Source organism: Notechis scutatus, chromosome 5 (genome assembly GCF_049901735.1).
Source record: "Notechis scutatus isolate UNSWTSFEM ecotype Mainland chromosome 5, rNotScu1.2, whole genome shotgun sequence".
NCBI classification, from domain to species: Eukaryota; Metazoa; Chordata; class Lepidosauria; order Squamata; family Elapidae; genus Notechis; species Notechis scutatus.
In genome coordinates, this window is record NC_142013.1 from 67,188,671 (window position 1) to 67,212,365 (window position 23,695).

Sequence of the window (23,695 nt, forward strand, 5' to 3'; positions counted from 1 at the left end):
CAGGATCTGGAAGAGGGAGGAGACTGCCTGGAATTAAAAAGAATCTACAGTAAAACTTCAACAAGACTTCTTAAAGATACATTTTAACTGAAACTTTGCAACTAAATAGTAACCCCAGGAAGAGAAAGTGGGGGGAAAAAAGAGCAAAAAAGAAACAGCTTGCGTGTATTTGGATTATTTGGTGATCTTTGGATTCTTGGTTATTATATTTGAATGACTAAAATCAATTGGGTGGTTGTTTAAAAATTTATACAATGGCACCACTTCTGGATGAATTGAAAATGGAACTTAAAAAGTACAAAGAAGATGCACAAGAAGGGAAGGGTTCTTTTGGCTTCGTTTTTCAATTCTTAGAAATGGAGATTTGGAACTATGAGAAACAACAAGAAACGACTGCAAAACAAGAAGACTGGGACAAAGAAGAAGCCATCTTTAATGAACAAGCAATTTTATGTGGGGAAGAAAAAGGAAAGGGGGGAAAGAGAATGGAGAATTTAAGACTTAAAAAAACAACCAAAGAAAAGAAAAATAATTCGAAAAATAAGTATAATACTGGAAAGCAACAGAAAAGGGGAATACAGAAGAAAGAAATAGAGGTAGAGAGACAAGGGGATAAAAAGGGGAGAGAGAAGAAGAGAGGGAAGAAGGAAAGGAAAAGAAGTTACAAAGGAGCAAGATATAGAGAAACAGGACCTATTTAGAGATAATGGGTGAAAATCTAACTGAAAAGGGGATTCTGTAAAGGTACATAAGATTGTATTGTTATATTAGTAATAGAAATAATTTTAGAAAATTGGAAACAACGTATGATTAAAATGAGGGATAAAACAGTGTAATTTAGTGAAATGTTTGTGAATAAAATAAGTGAATAATTAGTTAATGTTTTATAAAATATAAGTGAAGGGGGGGAAACTATGGAAAGCTTATAATTGTTCCCATAGAAGTATGATATTTAATTGAAAAGTAATGTTAAAGATGTTAAGATTTTAATGAATATTAATATTAATGATAGAATTGAATTGGAATGGAATGTTGTTTTAATTATATACATTTATAATTTTTTTCTTTTTTTAAGAATACAGTGTGTATTTTAAGAATGTACCAAGCAGAATCCGGATGGAAGTTATGTATTATATTGAATGCTACAACTTTAGGGAAAAGATATAAAGGCATCATACTCCAAACAGTAACTACAGGAGAAATTTTGTTTAATGAGAAAAGATAATAGATAATTGAAACAGGACAGACAAAAAATATAAATACAATAATTTGAATTGAGATGAGATAATTAAAATAAAATTGAGAAAATTAAAAGAGGGGAGAAGCTATGCAGAAAATGTAAAATAGTAATGATATGGAATAGAATATAAAAATGAGCATGAACCTGAATTTGTGTCTGTATGAAGAAATGTAACCCGGGGTTATGCTACTTTCAAAAAAGATGTTTTATTTGTATTTTTTTTCTCTTTGTGAAAACTCAAATAAAATTTACAAAAAAAAAAGATGTATAATCCTAAATTTTTGTCTCAAGTCATTAACCACAATTGTTTACATTCAACTCTTATTTAGATGTCAATATAGACATCATCTTTGACAAATTTGTAAATACTGATATTGTGTTGCCCATATTCATTAAAGTTGCTTCTCATCCCTAATGCTATACCTATTCTGAGAGAAGGCCAAATCAAATATGGAGAGGGTTTTCATTCAATAGTGACCATCGTGAAATGTAAACACTGGTGTTAAAACTCAGTAAAACTTTTTTTTGGCAGTTTTCAAATAATTCTTATGCTTGTGAGAATAGTCCACATTAAACTAGAATGTTCTTGATATGGCAGCAAGGCTGCCCAAAATAAGACCAAGCCTACAGGTGAGTAATAGTTGTTCAAAAGCCTATTAAATTTTTTATTTTGAAAGCAGAGGAATAATTAAGAGCAAATTAATACAGTAAGTTTCAAATTATACGTACCACAAAAGTGGGTCTGAAAGGGAGGCTCAGGTGGTGCTTTGTCCAGACAAAATTTGTGATGCACTAAAGCTGTAGCAGCCATAATCTACTCAAAGAAAAACAGTAAAAGAATGAGAAAGACATTAATGAAGTCATATTCCCATTCATCTGTTAACACCTGTTAAAAATAAGCATAGATTTAGTAGTTTATTCAATAAATCTAGCCATGCATCATTATTCAGAGTTGACTACATGTTGGTTTTATTTGGAACAATCTGTCAAGAAACACTTTTATTTACATGCTATGTAAACACAATTTCTCTATGCAACTCATACTAATTAAAAATTAGCTCATCACTTTCTTATTTTTCACATTTTGGGCAATTACAAAACCCTTACTTCAAATAGCAACAATTAAAATGAGAACATACTTTCTTACCAACTCATTTCAATTACACATTTTTGAAGAGATAGAAAATAATAATTGTATTAAAAAGTTAAACTTCTGGAGCAAGGGAAATAAAAGAAAAAACAAACTTTTAAAAAAGTTTCTTAGTAATGATATTGAGCAAATTTTGACAATTCAAGCATAAGTACAACAACCAAACAGGACTGCTGCAGACTTCAATTAACAGCTAGGATTGCGGAAAAAACAATTGCAACCAGTCTGCATTTCATTGAGGATCTGTATATTGCACAAGCCAGAAAGAGAGCTGAAAAAATATCGACAGACACCTCACAACCTGGACATAAACTATTTCAACTCCTTCCCTCAGGACACCGCTATAGAACATTGCATGCCAAAACAACTAGACAGAGGTTTTTCCCCTCACGCCATCGCTGTGCTGAACACCTAATTCTCACAGCACTCTCTTATGTCTAAGGATATTTACTCATGTAGTAGACCTGTACTATTATTATTATCCTTCTCATCTTCCCTATTACCTTCTACTAGTGGTATCTTATGATTATATTACTTTGTTGTTTATATGTATACTGACAGCTTATGCATTAGAGACAAATTCCTTATGTGTCCAATCACACTTGGCCAGCAAAGAATATTCTATTCTAAATGGAAAGGTTGTCTCCATGCTGACAATTAGAAATTAGTTGCTACCATGTTTCTCTGAAAACAAGACCTATCCCAAAAATAAGCCCCACCCTGATTTTTACACATGCACCCAATATAAGCCCTAACCCCAAAATAAGCCCTAGTTAAGACCCCACCCCCTCCATTGCACCTGGTTGCACAAAGTAGGGTGAGGTGCATAGGTAAAAATCAAGCTAGGGCGAAGATGGGGGGGTAGAGCTGCCCAATGTGCCCTGCACCTGCTTACCTTAGGACAGTTGCAGCCAGGCCTCCCATGCCTCAACACCTGCATTGCCTTGCTGGTCCACTTCTTCTGCGGCCAGGTGCCACTACTTGCGCACGTCGCCCCGGCATCTTTTTCGCCATCAGAGACCTTCAGGGAAGGCCTGTGCAGACGAGAAATGAGCTCCGGATTGATGCTGAAAGGCCTCTGAGGATGAAACGAGCGTCATGCGCATCAATCCAAGCTCATTTCTCGGCTGCATAGGCCTTTCCTGAAGGGCGCTGATGGCAAAACTGATGGTGGGCACCGTGCACGAGCGGTGACAAGCAGCCGCAGAAGTAGGCCAGCAGTGGCCACACAGGATCCTGCTGGGCAGGGCTGTCTGTGCCACAACCACGAGATGAGACAGTGGAAAAGACGTCCCCAAAAACAAGACCTAATGCCTCTTTTGGAGGCAAAAAATTTTAAGACCAGATCTTACTTTCGGGAAACATGGTATCAGTATGCAACAAAATCTGTATTCTTTTTAGAAAATAATGCTTTCAACTTCATTTTCTATATTCCTTTTCTATTTTGCTTATTTGTTTTCTAATTTTCTACATTAATATGTTGTTCTGTAAGTAAACTGTATAAGTTTTCTCCAAATAGATATTCAAAACCTTCAAAAAGTTACTGATCATTAAGAAGACAGTCAAGAACAAATGCTTCAGGGTCTTGTGTTCAAAAAAGAATGAGCACTATATCAAAAATGTACTTCAAACCCGAAGAATATAAAAAACAAACTTGCACAGCTAAGGAACATTTTGTCAAATCATCACATTTTGTTTTTTTCTCAACCCACAATATTCATAGTTTACCTCATTGTGATGGGTCTTCGTGTTCTGAATTGTTTTCATAGCAAGGGACATGATCACAAGAGGTGGTGGAGGAAGATCCTTCAGCACATTAATTAAATCAGGTTTTAGTGCCATTAATTCCACTTTACACCAACTGACAGGCTGACTCAACAATTCTGAAGTAACACAGAAGCCTTCTTTAGACATAAACAAATAGCATACTCATATCTAAATATGGTTAATGCAATTATTTTGCTAAATAAAAGTTTGCAGTAATAGTAATAGCAATAGCGCTGAGACGTATATACTGCTTCATAGTGTTTTACAACCCTCTCTAAGTGGCTTACAGTCAGCTTATTGCCCCTGACAATCTGGGTCCTCATTTTACTGACCTCAGAAGGATGGAAGGCTGAGTCAACCTTGACCCGGTCAGGACTGAACTCCTTGCTATGGGCAGTCAGCCTGCAATACTGTATTCTAACCACACTGTGCCACCAGAGCTCTTTTGCAATTTAATAATATGTTTGTAGAACTGGAGCCTGAACTTTTCAAATATAAGCCATATATTTAGATTAATCCATTATATGCATCTAAATTATATAACAGGTATCCTTAAATAAAATAAATTTATATTTATAAAATAGTATGTCATAAAACAATGTCATTAAAAAATGAGCCATGCAAAATCTCCGACTGCTGCTAGATGGAGTTTATTTGACCCAAAAAATGTACAGAGCAATCATAAACTAAGCAGATTTTCCTTTTACATGTATCTGACTGAACTTTGTCCTGAATGCCACATTTCATTTGTGTAGACATATAATACATAAAAGGTTCATACGTGGATTTTTTATTTCCAGCCAACTTGGTCCTTTAATCTTCCTGCTAATTAACAGGAGCTCTAGACTTGAGGTGTTTGTTCCAAATACATGAGAAAATGTCTCTCCTTTCAGATCTTGTGGTAGTCGACAATATTCAGCCTGAAAATTGAAATATTAAACTATTTTACTATTAAATTGAAACAAAACTTTGCCAATTTGTATAACTGACCATTTTCTACAGTTTGTACAAAAGAGGCAAATAATAACTCATTATACTAAGAAAAAAAATGCCTTTAAACCAGAAACCCGTACTGAAATGCTCATAAGAAATGTAAAGCATTAAAAATTAAAATTTCCTAGGAGCAATAATGTGCATTTTATGCAGCTTCCATAACTTGTAATCAATTTATGTTGTGCTTTAAAAATATTCAGGTATTGTATGAAGATACAAAATATATTGATGAATTTTGAGGATTGTCAGCAGAGTGACAATTAATGGCTAGTATGTTTCTGAATCCAATGAATTCTGATATATAGTTAAAGAAACTGTAATGTAATGCAATGAACGGATTCAAGTGATAAGAGTTACTTCAAATATCCCATATCCAAAACTTAACAATTTCCATTGATATACTGCAATAGTATTTGTGTTAATTTTTTAATTTTTATAATTACAGGGAACACAAATAAATAATTTTCTATGATACATAAGCCATTATTTCATATTTGGTATGAATCCCCTTCAGTTCATGTTACTAATTCATAAAAGATTGTAGTAATTTTTGCCAAGATAGGAAAAAAGGGTGCTTACGCTATAATAACAAAGATTCTAAAATAATTCAGAATCATACAGTAGATGGAGGTACATGCTTCTGTGCAAGTGATAATATTAAATGTCTTATCACTCTAAGACATCCAAATAATTTTCTGGTTCCTCAGATTAATCTTCTGACAAATTCTGTTCCTTGCAAGTAGCACTTTTGAAGTTATAATTAGTCCGCAAACATATGAACTGAGCAATATTTGCATCTTTTTATAACTTTAAATTTTAACCTGTTAGATTTTAATATATACTATAGAATATTTCAATCATAAAATTACTGTATTTTTTAAAAAGTTAGATGCACACACACATGTACTAATAGACTTGATGTTTCTTCAACCATTTTATACTACAATTTACTTACCGAATATCTAACTTCTAAATAGCCAGATTTTGCAGGAACATCTGGTATCTCAAACGCATAATACTTTTCCACTTTCTATGAAAAATATATTTATTAAAAATAAAAAGATATACATCATATATCATATATATATCAGGCACTAATATATTCTGAATGGCATAATTCTTTTGTTTAAAACATTTACTCTGTTTTTAGTTTTAAATTTTGTACTGTGAAATCCATTTTATGATAATACAGATCTCTCTCTTTAAACATAACCTGAAGATTACATTATTATTTAACTCATATATACATGCACTTCAACTGCCACCACCTGCCTATCTTCTCAGGAAGACTTGTGACAATGTCAGGAAGCATCATGCAGCATCACAAAGGGCCAGCAGTTATCTCAGTTGGATACGTTTTGTCAGCAGCAAGAGAAAGAAAATAGTGAAGGTCAACTGAGGGCAATGAGGGGATAGCAGGGATTAGGCTATGGCAATGGAGTGAAAGGTGGCCAAAGGGCACACATGGCGAGGAGACAGGCCGATGAGAGGAACTGAAGCAGAGACAAGCATGGCAGGGCAAGAGAACCATGAGGTTCTCATCTAATGAGCTGTGGTCCTTGCCTAATGCCCGCAACTAGGACTACCGTAACTGCCCTCACTAAGCGGTATGGTTATATGATATTTCACTTAATGACTTTGCTTAGCAGTGGAAATTCTCGTCCCAATTATGAACATTAAGCAAGGACTACCTATAATAGACCAAATTTAAAATAGGATTTAAATAGCAAAACAGAGGTAGAAACTGGGAATGGGAGAAAAAGATCACTCATTTATTTCCAAATCCTTATGTTGTGATTTATGAAGTTGAAAACATAACTTCTAAATTTGTCCATTATATCTAAAATTTCACTGTTTTCTACTAAAGGACACAATGGTGATTTTTCCTGTCATTCTTTATTCTCATACCTAACAGTATAGAAATCATCAATTTATGTTCTACTTAGGTATATTTTTAAAGCAACAGTATGCAATATGCCTAGTAGTTTTTGTTTAATCCTATATTTCATATAGTTCTAATATAATAAAGAATAATTCAACAAGAAATGAAACTAGATTCCTAGTACTTAAGCATCTCTGAACTATCAATGAAGACATATTCACTAAAAAAATATGTAAAAAAAGAACTAGAGCAATATATGTACATCAGAAACTATAGGATATTCAGTTTCTCAGGTATGACTGGGCTTCACTTTTTTTCTTATATTATGTTCTTTTATTTCAAAAGAAAAGGAGCACCAAATTAGAGGGAATGAGATGTGCCCCGGATATTGTCAATTTAAAGAAGATGTGCTACTGTATATCCCATAAGCAAGAAAGATAAACAGCCTCACATTTCTCAAATTTCTGCTTCAGTAAAACAATTGGCTATTAATTCTTGTTCCTTTAAATGTAGGGACTTCATAATATTCTTCCCCATGGAGACTGAAAAAAAAAATCAGATTTCCATGCTTAGGAGCATATGATTGGAAAGTGACAGAATGTTTAACAAACCTTGGATTTGAATTTCATAATCTTATATTTCTCCGCAATCTGGTCATTAAATTCTTGATAGATGTCCATCATAGTCACAGGAATCATTGTTTCTTTTTCAGAAATTAACTCAATTCGCTTTAAGAAGAAAGTTTACAATCATTGCAATACCAATGTATATGTTTCAAGATTACAGAAAATCAAGTATTTCTCTAAAATATAAATAGGTAGTTTTCTTCAAGTAACCTCCCAGAAAATTGCTTTCTGGATACAATAAATCAGAATTATCATTGGAGGCTCAGACCATAGCTATTATTGTTTTAAAATTTCTACTTTGCTATTTAACCCAATATGAATTATTTGGGTTGGTTGTTGTATAACAGACTTACTTAAAGGCAAAGAACCAGTTTAGCACTCAGCCACCATCACAAATCCAGAAAAGGTAGTGAAAGGAAAAAAAGAAAAGCGAATAGCTATATTTCAGCTGCGAATGAAAAATAAGAGGTTTACACAAAGCATCCAGGCTAGAGTGGTAGGTTGTGAAAGCAGTGAGATGCTACTAAATAGCCTATGTACTATTTCAAACTACTTAAAATAAAATGCAAGAGCAGCAATTTAGATTGGAATCGTAGTACTCCCAAGTGCTTTTTGGTTTTTATATATTATGGTCTCGTGTTACATATGTAGACTTACTGATTAATCTATAGTTTCACTTTCACATTTGATTCTCTTTAGGGTGTGTCAAATTTTTCAATTTTCAATTTCCAAACATGGGTGCTCAAAAGTTGTGACATGCCTTGGGGATTATAAAGATATTTTGGTTACTTTAATATAATTTAGATGTGCTTGGTAAATAACTATATAAATATCATAACTTTTTAACATTTTTCTTTCATTTCACAGATTCAGCTGTCTTTCTTTTTTTTCAATGTTATTTTTTCTGACTATTAATATTGCTAGCCTCGTTTCCTGTGTGTAATGGCTTATAAAAAAAGAACAAGACTGGGAAAATTCATTCATATGAGCAACCTAATTGGGACTGGCAAAGATTTGTTGCCATCTAAACTCCCAACACTGCGAGACATTCTCAGATATGGCCTACTGTTAAGAGAACAAAGTAGTGATGCTAGAAACTACCCAACTGTCAGTCTTGCAAGAGACATATATCCAAAAGTGCTTGAAAAGTGGGAATGAGCAAACAGCTCTTTTCTGACCCCTGTTGTAAATTCACGAGTGACAATCTTGAACAAGATCCAAGAGAGTTGGATCTCTTGGTAGAGGAAAATTAAATGTCAAAGAGATTTTTACTGTGAAACTTGACAAATTGTTTGACATTCTCAACTGCAAATGAAAATTGTTCTGTGTGCCGAATTTGGCTGGCCTGCTGGCTACAAAAAGCTCACATTGACCGTACCTGCCCTGAGATGAAGAAATCACTGAAGGAACTTGTTTTCGTTAAAGGTCAGAGAGACAAGATTGGTTCTTTTGGGTCACATCAGATTGGTTTGCCAGATGTGCCCGAGCAGAAACAATTAAGCAAAAGGCAAAAGCAGCAAGACAATGAGAGACAAAGGCTTGCTAAATATAAGTAGAGAAGTATTCCAGACATTTCGATACTGACAAATGAAGTAATTATCTCTTATGAGGAATATGAAGGACAGACAACCGAAGATGAAGAGGAATGTGATGGAAATTATGAACAGGCCTTAGACCAAATATATATGCCCCGTACTTCAAAAGAAAAGACTACAATAGATTAGAAATAACAAATGTCACTATGCAGAGCATAAGATATGGTGTTGCTCTACATGCCACTGCTGCCATTACCACAGCTGCCTTCAAAGATGCTGGTTTGACCACCAAAGAAGACACGAGACTTGTAGTTGACCACAATAAAGTCAAGAGAGCCCAGGAAAAAGTATGAAGTCCCTAGATCAAGAATTTGATGAGCTGTAAGAAGGACAAAATAAAAAGCATCTTCTTCGATGGCAGTATAGATGCAACTAATGTTACACTGAAAGCAAAAATTCAAACCAGCAATTCCCCAGCACCATCAAAGAAGAACATTATTTTGTGTGCATGAACCAAGTAGAATATATCTTTATCCTCACTCCAGAGAAAGGCTCAAAAACAGGAAAACCGCATGTGATTGCAGATAATATGGTGTATTTCATGAAGAAGAAAGGTATTGACAAAAGTTTGAAGGCCATTGGAAGAAATTCTACAAATGTTAATACTGGCTGAGAAGGGGGTGTCATGCACTGGGTAAAGGTCAGGCTTGACCGGAAGTTGATTTGGTAGGTGTGTGCACTTCACATGAATGAGTTGCCCCTATGATAGTTAATCACAAAATTGGATGGGAAGACCTTGCCTAAAAACAAATGGGCAGGTAAAATTGGCAATATGCTAGTCCCTGCAACAGAACTTTACATTGATCTTTCATTCACCAGAGATTCAACTGGTGAGCCTCTCATTTCACTGAGTGTCAGGGTTGTAAAGGATCTCTCTATTGATCAAGAGTATGATACAGATTCAAACAGGCAATAAGGACAGGAGAACTTCCCACAGATCTGGCTCTTCTGGAATTGGTCCTGTAAGCCATTCATGCTGGTTAACAAATACAAATAGGCTTTGAACATAGGTTTCAAAACATGGCTTTAAAGGCAAAACTCTTCAAAGCTTAAGAATGGTAGTGATATATATCTTTGGTGTGTACTACCCTTGCTGGTTCAAAATCAAATAAAACATTCCTGGATTGAAGGCCCGCATCATGTGTTATTCCAGCTGCAACAAGTTAGACTGCAAAAGGAGGCTGTTGTAGATGCTGTTTTGCCAACCATTCAGCGCTCAGCATGGTATACTTTCAGTGAAATGATAATCCACACGCTCTTGTGTTCAGATGACATTCAAAAGAGGAGAGCTGGTGTGCAAAAGATAATTGACTTGAGTGGTGCAGACGATGATGCGCGGGATATTTTTCTGTACGTGCAAGAAAACACTTTTAATCAATGTGAGAGCAACCATTCTGCTACAGCCAATTGACTGGTCTGGAGGTGTATATAAGCCACCTTGCACATGCAAACTGACTTCAGTGGAAATAAACAAGTTCACTGATGAAACAATGCAAGTACCACAGTGGCTCTGTCATGCCCAATCAATAGAGAGATGTATGAAACAGATGCCAGAGGCAGCAAGCAGAGTGTATACACATGAGAAAGCATGAGGGTTATATCAGAGGCCAACAAGCAAGTCTGCATCTGATGTCAAAGAATCAAAACAAGAATCAAAACAGATTTGATGAAACTCGCTTAAACATTTTTGTAACTTAGATAATTGCTTTCTGATGTTAGCTTATGATTGCATGGATTATTTTTGCTTAGCTAGATAAGATTCATGCGGGGGAAAACTCTATTTTTTGTAGCACAAGGTGTAATTTTGAGAAGATGAAGTTAACAGTATTTGGGTTACAAGAGAATTTTGTAGGGTATATGATCAGACATGGAATTACCATACCAAACTAAACATTGTGCAATTGCAAAAATAACAGACTTGAATTCCTGGTGTAAAAGCTCATTTTTAAAACCCCTCATTGAAAAAAATGGCAAAAAAATAATTTTCACCCCATTAAATTACACGCCCCACTAACATAGACTCAAACAGTGTCATTTATGTTTGCCTTATTGCCTTGTCTCTTCTATAAAACAGATGAGAAACGTTATCAGATGAGAATACTGTAACATAAAAAAATGTACCGATTCACGTGGCAGAAGATAAATAGTTCTCTCAATATTTTTTACTGTTACGCAACAGCTCACATAGGACTGCGCTGATTCAATCCATACTTTCCCAAAGAGAAATACCACTCCTAAAATGATAGAAAACAATAGAGACAATTCACATTAATCAGAACAGTTTAGCACAGCTGCTAATGGAAAAGCTACAATAATATTAAGAATTACTAAATAAGCACACTAATTCACCCTTGGGAACAAAATGATTTCCACTTTGTACTCTCTATTTGACAACTCCATCTGCTGAAAGTCAACACTGACGTGAGATTGCTTCAAGAATTTTATAGTATGAAGGCACATAACATGATACTATGCAAGCATCTTTTCATGAAAGGGTATTGAAAATAGGCTTTTCTAGAATTTCTATTCACTTGTTCAATCATATAGCTCTGTTTCTTTTAATATGCAATTTTAATATTGAGGTCCACTGGCACATGGAAACCTGCCATGCACCAGAAGGCTTCAGCCTGCTAAGTCTAGCAGTGTATGGGCTTCTTCCCTTACCCACAAGCACTCCCAAGAGGCCTTCTCCCTGCCCCATCACACTTGGAATGTCTCAGCTGGTTAAGCCAAGCAGCACAGGAGCCTCCTCTCTCCCCACGCCTGGAAGGCCTCAGACACCTATTGAATGTATTGGGCCTGATTCATAAAATGCCCAGGTATGGCTTTATTACATTGATTAATTCACCCATTTGAAACTTATTGCTGATTTAAGTCTTTTTCAAACTATATTCTCATTCATTTTGCAATAAGATGACTTCCACATAATTTAGTTAATATCTCATATGCTACTATATAAGGATGATGATTCTTTTAAAACAAAAAGTAACAGCAATTTTTTTCTCTTCACATTACTAATTGAAACCAGGTGCAATCTTTATTATTCATCCTTGAAGTTATGATGATAGGATCTCTTTTCATAATCAAGGAACAGAAGTCTTTTCATAATTATACATCATTCAGAAGCTACTATACTGAATCTAAGATAAAAGATCACACTGTACAAGGGTCTTTGGGGCCACTTTTTTCCTTTTCGTATTAGACACAAATTTCTTTAGAGCTTCAGTGATTATTACCTACTGTCACAAACCTTTCTGTATACTGTAGTTGACATAGCGAATACACACTACACACACACACAATCTTATTTGATTGATTTCTTGCTTTTTATTAATGAAGCATTGGTAATTAAACTTTACTCTCCCCCTTCCTGAATCCATTGTGCAAATGAACAGGGCTAAATGGTAGTAAAGATCTAGATTTTAAAAAAATGAAACTAGTACAATGGAACCTTTTGCAGTTCCCTGGCTCTTACAATTCACACATAATTTTTAAGCTCTATATATTCAGGAAGCTTTTAGTTCCATGTTTGCAATGGAAAAATATGACAGGTTTCTGGAAAATTCTTTTCACTTCTATTTCTGTTTCCTGAAGCACTCTAAAAACCGAAGGCTATACTGAATTAGATGATAGTTACTTAAGGTATATCATACATGTAGATTCAAACTAGGCTCTATTTTTCTCCAGTTTTATTTGGTTTTAGAGGAACTACCATTAGAGAAAGCTTTGGGGTCACAAAGTAGAAGTCTGGAATCCGACAGCTATATATTGAATATAAACATACCTGGTTGGTTATATTGATCTTCATAAGCATCCAGCCAGTAGAACTTGAAAATCTGTTGCCCCTCTTCTCCCTTTATAAATTGGAACTGACTAGAATCCACTTGAATTTCTGAAGATACAAACTCATCTTCATGTTCATCAATTCTATCCCAGCAGGATTTATCATGTAGGGAAGAACATCTGGAGCCCATGTTAAACAAGAAATGATATATTTGAGATGACTACTTATTCCTCTTTCTCCAACTGTAAAAATTCTGAAGAAAGATTTTATAATTTAAAAAAATCTATGTGGGTCAGCTATGTATCTTGATAATACAGCTTTAAGAAAACATTATTAATGTTGACAGGACAACAAATACGCACCTGTTTACACAACATTTACTTACAGCATTTGCTTCTCTTCCAATTTCATCTCTTCCTTGAAGAATGTGACCTCTTCTGACACAATTTCCATTCCTGGCATAGTTTCATCAAAATCCCCATCATCAAAAATAATTCTATCTTGCTCATCTTCTGTAAAGAATGTGTAGACACTTTCAGAGACTTACATTTAGTTTGTAGAATGTAATATAATTTACTTATCAAATATTTTAACTTACTCTTCAACCTTTCAAGGCAAAGAAGCATAATAAAAATTAAATAAACAATACATTATCGGAATAAAAACATACTCTTTGGCATTTTGTAGTGCGAATTCACGAATATATAATTGCATGAGAAGGCAGTGAGTAAATAACCAGTATTAAATTACAATGACACCAAATAAAAATCTTGGAAATAAAGTATAAAACTACTATGTCCAGCAGGTAGTCTTTGAACAGACATGTCTTTTGACTAACATCTAAAAGAATAAGAAGTTAAAACTTAAACATTTTTAGAATAGCAATTCAGAATCACTCTCTTCCTAATAATTGCCTTCTATATTTCTTTTGCCCTCATGATCTGGACTAGGGGTCCAGATGCTGAATAGAACAAGTAAATAAATATTTAGGCTGCAGACTAGAGATTAATGTCTCAGGAAGCTGTTCAGCATTGCAGAAGCATTATGAATATTCTGGTTCTTAAAGTATATTATTTCTGCCATGTATTATTACACACAAAAGAAAAACAGTGTTTTTCTACACAGAGCCTAGAGGCCAATGTCAACTGTGTAAAAAATTTAATTAAACAATGTAAGCTATGTACTTAGTGTCAGCTTTGAAATTCAGCTGCCACATTTTTTAAGGGAGTTGGAGGAGTTGAAAAGTTCCAAGGTTATTCTGTATGTCGTATTAAGAAATTCCAGTTGCAGTTAATTGGTTCTCGTGATTTATGAAGTGTAGAAGTGGGAGGAGAGAAGGTGGATTCTGTGTAAGACGCGAAAAATTTTCACTTTGGGAAATTGCCTTTGACATGACAGATCTGTTTCTAAATAAATCAATTGAAGAGAAAATATCTCGAAGTGATTGATATCATGGATGCTTTCTGGATGCCTAACATTTATTTCCCAAAGACCACTTTTATTTTTTGAAGGGGCTTGGCTGATACCCCGGAGTTCTTTTCCCAGAGATGGAGAAAGATCAACAATCAGCCGAAATTGGAGATGTGCAGGGGGAGCGTGTGGGGGCCCTCCCTCCGGAGCATTAATTGAATCTGCCAGCCCTTGTTTGGAGGAGATGATGGATGCTTTCAGAATGGCAGTAGGAGAGATTTGGGAGCTATACCGAAGCGTTTCAACTCAAGAAGTTGTTATAACCCAGATGTAACCCAGCTGTCTGAAGAGTAATCTTTCTCTAGCCCCAGGCATATTGCTATTCTGTCAGATTGGAGAGACAATTGGGGTTGGAATTCTCTCAAGAAGACACCCCCCCAAATTTATCCTGGAAGTCCATCAAGGACAGATTTACATCAACAGTTCCAGAATTTAAAGGTGACAGGTTTGGTCTCACAGTCTGTTTGGACGGGTGGAAGCTTGAGACCACCTATATTCACTTACCCAAGTATCGTGAGGAATGAGGAGACTATACAGATGCCACTTGGAGAAAGCCAGAAAAAAGCATCAACTGACAGAGGTATGTTGCAGCCTCTGAGGCAATCCCCTCATTTTCCAGAAGGAATTTTGCCCCCTGCAGAGTATCCCTCCAGGGTGGGGATTTTATCCAGGCCAGGGGTGGATTCAATGCCAATAGCAGCCAGCACGAACACAGCCCTGGTCTGAAGGGGGGTTGCCCAGACAGCAGACAGCAGCCACTTCCCCTCCACCCGACCAGGAAACCAGGCCACACTCATCTTCCTCCTGGCAACTACAAATGAAACCCCTTCTGGCAGCCCCACCTAAGAGAATTGTGGCTAGGAGACCGCCAACTGGACCAGCCGAAACTGCTCGTACCCAACCCACCAGGGTGGTGAATTGTTACCAATGTGGCCAAGCCAGCCATAGAGCAGCAGAATGTCTGGCCCTGGCTCCTGTACCACAAGCTCCGCAGTCAAAGTCTAATACAGCTGTTAGAGGTCGGAAGAATCAAGGAAGACCTCCAGGCAGGAGCGGGTTCACCAAACACAGCTGGGAAAGCCCCCTCTGAGCAGATGGGAGCAACGGACCACCAGACTGACACCATGTCCCCGAGAACCCAATCTGCGAAGATGACCCAATGGTGAGTGATCCCACCATAACTTTTACAATCAAGGTCAAGTTAGTGGTACCAAACATGGGGGAGGCTGGGGAGTTAGAAGCTGTCATTGATACTGGGTGTTCTAGATGTCTTATCGGACTCCCCATCATTGAACAATTGGGCATAAAGACTAACCCGCTAAAACGCCCAATAAGATTTGATCAAGTGGATGGAACCTTAATTGGAGGGGGCAGCCACTCAAATGGCAGAATTGATCAAGATAGAATTAGGGCCCCATCGTGAACTCATACACTTCATAGTGGCCCCCAAGATGTCAAATCAATCATACTGGGACTTGCTTGGCTAGACAAATGGGCCCTGACGATCAAATGGGAGGATGGATTCAGAAAAATCCTCATTGGACTGGGCCCACTGCCCCCTCTTCCACCCACTACAAAGCCACCAGTCAGCTTGAACCCAGAACCTGAGCCAGCATCCATAGCATCCCACCTTCTCCCAGATAACCCCCAGGTACCCAACCAATACAAAGACTTGGCTGAAGCATTCAGTGAAGAAGAGTGTAATGTTTTACCTCCCCATCGAGCCACTGATTGCGCCATAGAATTAGAGCTCGGGGCGAAATTACCAAAACCAAAGATGTATTTCCATGACGCCTGCTGAAATGTCTGAATTAAGGAAATACATTGACAGCAATTTGGAATGAGGTTTTATTGAGCCTGCCAAATCAAGATTAGCTGCCCCCATGTTGTTCAAGGAGAAGATGGCGGGTTGAGATTGTGTGTTGACTTCAGAGGCGTGAACGCCGTATGCGTCAAAGACATGTATCCTCTCCCTCTTAATGAAGGACTTATTGAACCACCTGTCGAAGGGCAAGGTATTCACCAAGCTAGATCTCAGGGAAGCTTACTACCGGGTCCACATCAAAGAGGGAGATGAGTGAAAAACTGCTTTTAACTGCCCTCTGGGTAGCTTCCAATTGAAAGTCATGGCTTTTGGACTTCAGGGGGCTCCTACAGTGTTTATGCAGCTCATCAATGAGGTGCTACACCCGCACCTTTACCGGGGGATCCTTGTGTACCTGGGTGACATTCTTATCTTCAGCGAAACCATGGAAGAACATGTTCAATTGGTCCGACAAGTTCTAGAAAAACTTCTAGCCGCCAAATTATATGTGAAACTCTCAAAATGTGAATTCCACAAAAAGTCGCTGGACTACTTAGGCTACCGAATATCCAACCTGGGGATTGAAATGGATCCTGGAAAGGTGAAAGCAGTGCTGGACTGGCAACCCCCGAGAACCCGAAAACAACTTCAAAGTTTCTTGGGGTTTGCCAACTTCTATAGACAATTCATTCTGTCCCTTGCTGAAGTTGCCCTCCCATTGACAGAACTATTAAAAACGGGCCCGTCACCCACCAAACCAAAGCCGAGTCAACCCCTGGCTTGGACTATGGACTGTCAAAAAACTTTCAAGACCTTAAAACGTCTCTTCACAGCTGAGCCCATCCTCTAGCACCCAGAAATGACCAAGTCTTTTATTGGCCAAACAGATGCAAGTGATGTAGTGGTAGCAGCCGTTTTGCTGCAAAAAGACTCTCAAGGCTGACTGATGCCTTGCGCTTATGTGTCCAAAAAGCTGACAGACATAGAGCGAAGGTGGGCGGTCTGGGAGAAAGAAGCATTCGCCGTATGATGGACTTTATTGACTTGGAGGCATCTTCTAGAAGGGGCGCCAGAAGCCTTTGAGGTATGGACTGATCATAAGAACCTCGAGGCTCTAAAGACCCCCTAGGAGATTATCGCCCAAACAAGTCCGCTGGGCCCAATATTTCAAGCAATTCAACTTCAACATTAAATATATTCCCGGAGGGAAAAACGTACTGGCGGACGCTCTGTCCAGAAAACCTCAGTTTGACAGCCGAGAGGAAATAGTACAAGCCTTAATTTCAGACGCTCAATGGGCAGGCCAATTGACCACTTGAGCCCAAGCCAACCACAACCGCAAACACCTGGAAAATAAGCTGACTGCGGAATTGAAAAAGGCCCTATTGACCGATCCTTAGTTCCTGGACCATCAAACCGAGCTGACAATGAATGATGGACTAGCTTGGAAAGGGACTAAGTTTTATGTACCCACAACCCTAAGACTACTGGTACTAAAGCATAGCCACGACTCCCGGCTGGGAGGCCACTTCGGATTCCTGAAAACTCTACATTTACTGAGAAGACAGTTCTGGTGACCAAAAATGAAACCTAATGTCGAGGACTATGTAAAAAGTTGTTCAATTTGTGCCACAATAAAAAACAGAACTGGAAAGCCCCCTGGCCTCCTGCAACAAATTGCTGAACCAACCCAACCTTGGGAAGAAATCGCAATGGACTTTATTGTTGAATTACACCTAAGAGTGAAGGGAATACGGTCATTTGGACTATAATTGACATTCTCTAAACAGGCCCATTTTATAGCCTGCAAAGGACTTCCATCTGCGAAAAAACTTGCAAAGCTGCTCGTGAAACATATCTATAGACTACATGGAGTACCTCGTAGAGTAATATCAGAGAGAGGGGTACAATTTACCGCAAAATTTTGGAGGGAATTTCTGAAATCCATTGGTTCCTCTCAAGGGTTATCCTCAGCTTTCCATCCTGCTTGTAATGGAGCAGCGGAGAGGGTTAACGCCATGATTGAACAATATATTAGATGCTATGTAAATTATCAACAAGAAAATTGGGCTGAGTTATTACCTTTTGCAGAGGTTGCTTACAATAATGCAGTACATAGCAGCACGGGATTGACTCCATTCCAAATCAACACTGGAATGGATTTTGTCCCTATGCCAGTTACCTAGACAACCTCCCTCATCCATGTCCCTAACAGAATGGATGAACTCGTTAAAGAAAGGGTGGGAAGATACAAAAAAAGCTTTGACTGAAGCTGCAAAAAATTATAAAAAACAGGCGGATAAACATAGATTCCTTCAACTGCCTTTTAAAGTAGGAGACAAAGTATATTTGTCAACCAAATATCTTAGGCTGAAACTGCCCAGTAAGAAGCTGGGTCCAAAATTCTTGGGTCCGTTTCCAATTTCAAAGATAATCAATCCAGTCACTGTCCAATTAAGTCTTCCTTGACTATTGGGGAAAAATCATCCAGTGTTCCATTGTAGTTTACTAAAACCAGCTACCACATCAATGATAAGATCACTGCCAATTGCTCCCCCTAAACCGTTAATGGTACACAGGGAAACACATTATGAAATTCAAAAAATTCTCGATTCTAGATTACACCGTGGCCAATTGCAATATTTGGTCTTATGAAAAGAATAGCCCCTCAGATGCTAGTTGGGTAAAGAGTTGGGATGTTCATGCTGATCAATTGGTTAACCAAGTCCATGAGGATTTCCCCCACAAACCGAAGGGTCCTCGTGGAGGGGGTTAAGGACAATGTATTAACCCCTGTATGTGGTTTTTTTTTTTTTCTTTTAGGAGGAGGAGTTTTCAAGGGGGGACGCCTGTCAGCTTTGAAATTCAGCTGCCACATTTTTTAAGGGAGTTGGAGGAGTTGAAAAGTTCAAGGTTACCCTGTATGTCGTATTAAGAAATTCCAGTTGCAGTTAATTGGTTCTCGTGATTTATGAAGTGTAGAAGTGGGAGGAGAGAAGGGAGGAGAAAAGGTGGATTTTGTGTAATGCACGAAAAATTTTCACTTTGGGAAATTGCCTTTGACATGCCAGATCTATTTCTAAATAAATCAAATGGAGAGAAAATGTCTCGGAGTGATTGATATCACGGATACTTTCTGGATGCCTAACACTTATATGTATTTAGAAACAAATATAAAGGGGCTATTAACACAGAGAATTAAACTTTCATTTAATTCATCTAATAAGTGAATATATGGGCAGTGCCAGGAAAGTCCTGATTGACTGATTTCAAGATTTATAAAGCTATCAAACTCAACAGTAAGATTCTGGGCAGTGTAGACTTGAAACACAATACAGGAAAAATAATCCAAAGAACCATCTACAACAAACAGGCAAAATATACATATAGAATGAAAAATGGTGACCACACAACAAAACAATCACATGGAAGAAACCTATTCAACTGGCCGATGGCTGGGGGAAGAGCCAAGATTTAAGGGTTTTCCTAAAGGTGAGAAGAATTTGGGCTAGTCATATATTGGAAGGGGGGAATAAGTGGGAGGGATCACTCCAGGCAGCAGTGGCAACCACTGAAACGGCATGTTTCCTCTGTCCCATAAGAGGGCAATATTTAAAAGAAGGCACTTATAGTACGCCTTCCTGTGGGAGCATGTGGGGCAAGTTCTTGGTTCTTGAAGGATTCCCTCAAGTAATATAGGGCCCTATGTAAAGTAGGGCTTTCAAGTATTTAAACTTTAAATAAATAAAGTTCAAATAACATTTGAACTATATCTGGAAACCTATCAGGAGCCAGAGTAGCTCACAAAGTATCAGTATTACATGATCAAAATTAGATAGGTCCATAATTGCCTGCATTGCTGCACACTGGACTAATTGAAGCTTCTGGACAGTTTTGAAGGGCAGCCCCATGTAGAATGCATTACAATAGTCCAATTGAGAGGTAACCAAGGTGTGAGTGACCATATCAGGACAAATGCACTAAGATACCCAAGGATCCTTTGTACTTCAGATTACTTCAGCTAACTGCATTTAAGAGGCCAAGGAATATTATACACATGTATTTCATCAAAACTTTCTGTCACTGAATAAATTTATATTCACAAATATTAGAAATAAAATTCAAGGCTGAAGGTACAGTGAGCTTTATTATTGATCAGGTCAGCATCAAAATTGATATGGAAGAAAAATGCCTTCGATACCAATACGTTTTCCTTCTCTGTTGTGGTCCCCAACCTCAGACCCTGAGATCCAAATGGTCCCAACAGTGTTAGTTTTCCAAACAACTTTAATGACCTGTCTGCTTTCAAAAGTGTTGGTCCAGCATATGATGTGAACTGGTTTGTAGGGTTTTCATATTTGGTCAGTTTCCCGACTCAGGCCTATAAATATACTACATTGATTATCATTATTTTATCTATCTGTGTTACTGTTAATATGTTAGATTGTTGTTGCTGCTCTTACATGTGGGATAGTACAATGTAATTCATTGAAATAAACAGTTCTTCTGAGGTTTAAAACAGCCACACATTGAAATTGGGAAATAATCCTGGATGGCAAAGGAGTATAATTACAAGGTAGATTTAACAATGCTAGCATATTTGAAAATGGTAGGGTCACCAGAAGTATTAAAAATACCTTTAATAGATTCTTCTTTTATTTTTATTAGTTCTTCTTTTTCCATCAGTTGCACTCCATTTTCATTATTAATACTCTCTTCTGTGATTGCCTCTGATCTAGCTAAATAGACTGGATGTTTGGACTGTAATGAAGGGATTTCTTTTTTTCCATGAGGGATAGATTTTTTCACTATAGCAGTTACCTATAATTTTCAATTAAACACAAATAATTTCAATTAAAAATGGACACCGACGTAATTGATTTTATTCAATTTAGGCTTTGCCCAGCTCCAGACAACTCAGAGTGGCTCACAATGTAACAATAATAAACTGTAGTATGACTGTTGAATAAATGAATGTAACAAGAATAAACTGTAGTATGACTGTTACAAATAATACATACATTCCTTTTTTTTGTTTAGATTTTTTTAGTTCTTTACACCAGTTCCCATTTTAAATAGAAAACATATGCTAAATAGAGCATTCCCTTTGAAGACCAAAGTTATGACACTAAGGACTTTAGCATTTTCAGAAAAAAAACCTGTCACCTGCTCTAATTTCACAAGCGCTAGGAATAAGCAAGGCTTTTCAAATGATATGATTTTCTTTACATTTTTCACAAGTATGTAAGTTGAAATAGTGTAGGAGAAATACGATGCTGATTACAATCGATGAAATAAAAACCTCTTTGCCTAATTATCTTGCGAGGAATATACTCAGGTATAAAAGATTCCAAGGGCCAAGGAATGTTAATATACTGAAGAGAACAAACTAAGAGACAAGCATGATTCAAAGAACCAAGAATTATTTAAGATTACTATTAAGCCCTTAACAGTAAGCTTCAAGAAAGCAACATTTCACAAAATGACAAATGAACCATGCATCTATAGTTCATTCCCATTACTTCACAGAATCCACCTCACATTTGACCTCACTACACTGTCCAAGTGATTATCTTCTTGTACTGAGGTTGCATTCCTACCCCTCTGAGTTTTGCATTTTGGTAAAGTCTGGTATTGCAATATTATAAACCATCTGTACTTCAACAAAAATGTGTGTCAGTTCAAAACAAACTTCAGGGAAATTAATAAAAGAAATGTCCCCTACAATAGCAAGTCTATTTAATTCAGAAGGCAAAATAAAATCGTATTGGCACCCCTAGGTACATTTTCCCCAATTTGATGACTAAATAAACTACACAGTATTATTTTCCATTTGTTAGAACAACAAACAAAATCAAAGTATCAACATCAAACATCTAGAAAGCGTAAAAGCAACATTTCCCATTTAAGACCATTACCTTGGAATCTTTAGATTGCACAGAAAAAGGATTTAATGGTGTTCCAAGAATTATCCTTTTTTTAAGCACTGGAACTGGTGATGCTATATGAACAGGCTATTAAAAAAAACACAGATGTGCTTTAATACAACTTCCAAAATAAAGAGTCTTATGTCTACTACACTGATACATACTGATACATACATACATACAGAAATATCATTTTCCCTCCTTCCCCTCATCCCCACACCCTTGCACAAAGCATCAGACAGAAATGGATGCAAAGTAATTAATAAATGCAATCTTCTATTACAACCACATTTTATTAATTTAAGCTCCCCTTTTACAATCTGCAGCATGCAAATTCAGCTTCTATTAGGCATTTTTTAATATTTGGATAAAAATAAACCATATATGAAGATACCTGACTTATAATTTTAAAACTCATTTATCAAATTTATATCTGAATTTTCAAAGTACCTCAAGAAACAGTTGTGCAGTTGCAAAATAATATTTTCTCTTTATAACATCTACCCCACAAATACATACAACATACATTTCCTACCTTCGCATTCAGATCTTGCAAAATGTCACCAAGCAAATCATCTTTAGAGAGATCAATTGCTTTCTGCAAAAGAAAATACAGGTTTTCTATAAACTTTTGAAGATTTTCCAAACAGATTCAAGGTAAGCAATGATATATTTTATCTTAGTTTCAGAAAACAAGAAATAATTAATAGGGAGTTGATTGTAAGATTGATGGCTTTATAAAAGTTTTAAATAAATAAATAAAATAGCAAAAGCTTGAGAGAACAATATACAATTCTAAAATATATGTTTTATGCAAATTAAAACTTACATCAGCATTTTTCTTGCCAGTGTTAGCCATGAACATGGATTTAATATTGTTTGGCTTTGATACCAGAGTCTTCTTCAATTTGTTTTTGTCATATGTGGAAGCTACATCTTTTCTTCCTGATAATAATAAAAAAATTAAAACATTGAAATCTATTCATCAGGCATCATTAAAAAAAATCTAAAACCAATGCAATGTTAAATCATAATGTGTTGCAAATAAGGACTGAGGCTTATCTTACTTTCTATTCTATTGGTTATTATTAAGCACTTATACAGAACTTATGTTTTTGTCACCACTGTACAAATAATGAACAATAAAATCTGTTCCTTCTTTGTCATCTAATTGACCTTGAACAAAAAATAAAAGGAATGAGAATGGAAAAGGAACAATCTGCCATTATGTTCTTTCTGACAGGCAAAGCAGCAAGGCATCTAAGCATTCATTATTCCCAGGCCAAATCATGAGAAAGAGTTTACAGCACCTCACAAACTAACTCTCCCTCATCAAAATGCTTCGTAGAATAATGTGAAAGGGTCTGTGGATGAGGACAAAATGCATACAAGAGAATAACTGCTACAAAAAAAGAGGAAAGGGAATTGCAAAATATGTAATCAAATAGAATTAGAGA

General features: G+C 36.7%; 1 protein-coding gene across 4 annotated transcripts in view; it reads right to left on the reverse strand.

Annotated features, from left to right (window-relative positions):
* The window catches only part of POLA1 (DNA polymerase alpha 1, catalytic subunit), a 360,204-nt gene that overhangs the window by 319,793 nt on the left and 16,716 nt on the right, over nt 1-23,695 (reverse strand). For 3 of the 4 annotated variants that reach the window (XM_087966893.1, XM_087966891.1, XM_087966894.1), the window contains exons 5-16: nt 23,068-23,183; nt 22,774-22,836; nt 22,230-22,325; nt 20,949-21,132; nt 13,423-13,549; nt 13,038-13,216; nt 11,375-11,487; nt 7,644-7,760; nt 6,106-6,180; nt 4,939-5,077; nt 4,119-4,273; nt 1,970-2,054 (exon numbers count right to left, since the gene is read on the reverse strand). In XM_087966893.1, coding sequence (XP_087823019.1) covers nt 1,970-2,054; nt 4,119-4,273; nt 4,939-5,077; nt 6,106-6,180; nt 7,644-7,760; nt 11,375-11,487; nt 13,038-13,216; nt 13,423-13,549; nt 20,949-21,132; nt 22,230-22,325; nt 22,774-22,836; nt 23,068-23,183 — 1,449 coding nt within the window. The remainder of the gene's footprint in view (nt 1-1,969; nt 2,055-4,118; nt 4,274-4,938; nt 5,078-6,105; nt 6,181-7,643; nt 7,761-11,374; nt 11,488-13,037; nt 13,217-13,422; nt 13,550-20,948; nt 21,133-22,229; nt 22,326-22,773; nt 22,837-23,067; nt 23,184-23,695) is intronic. The other variant, XM_087966892.1, reaches the window with a different exon arrangement.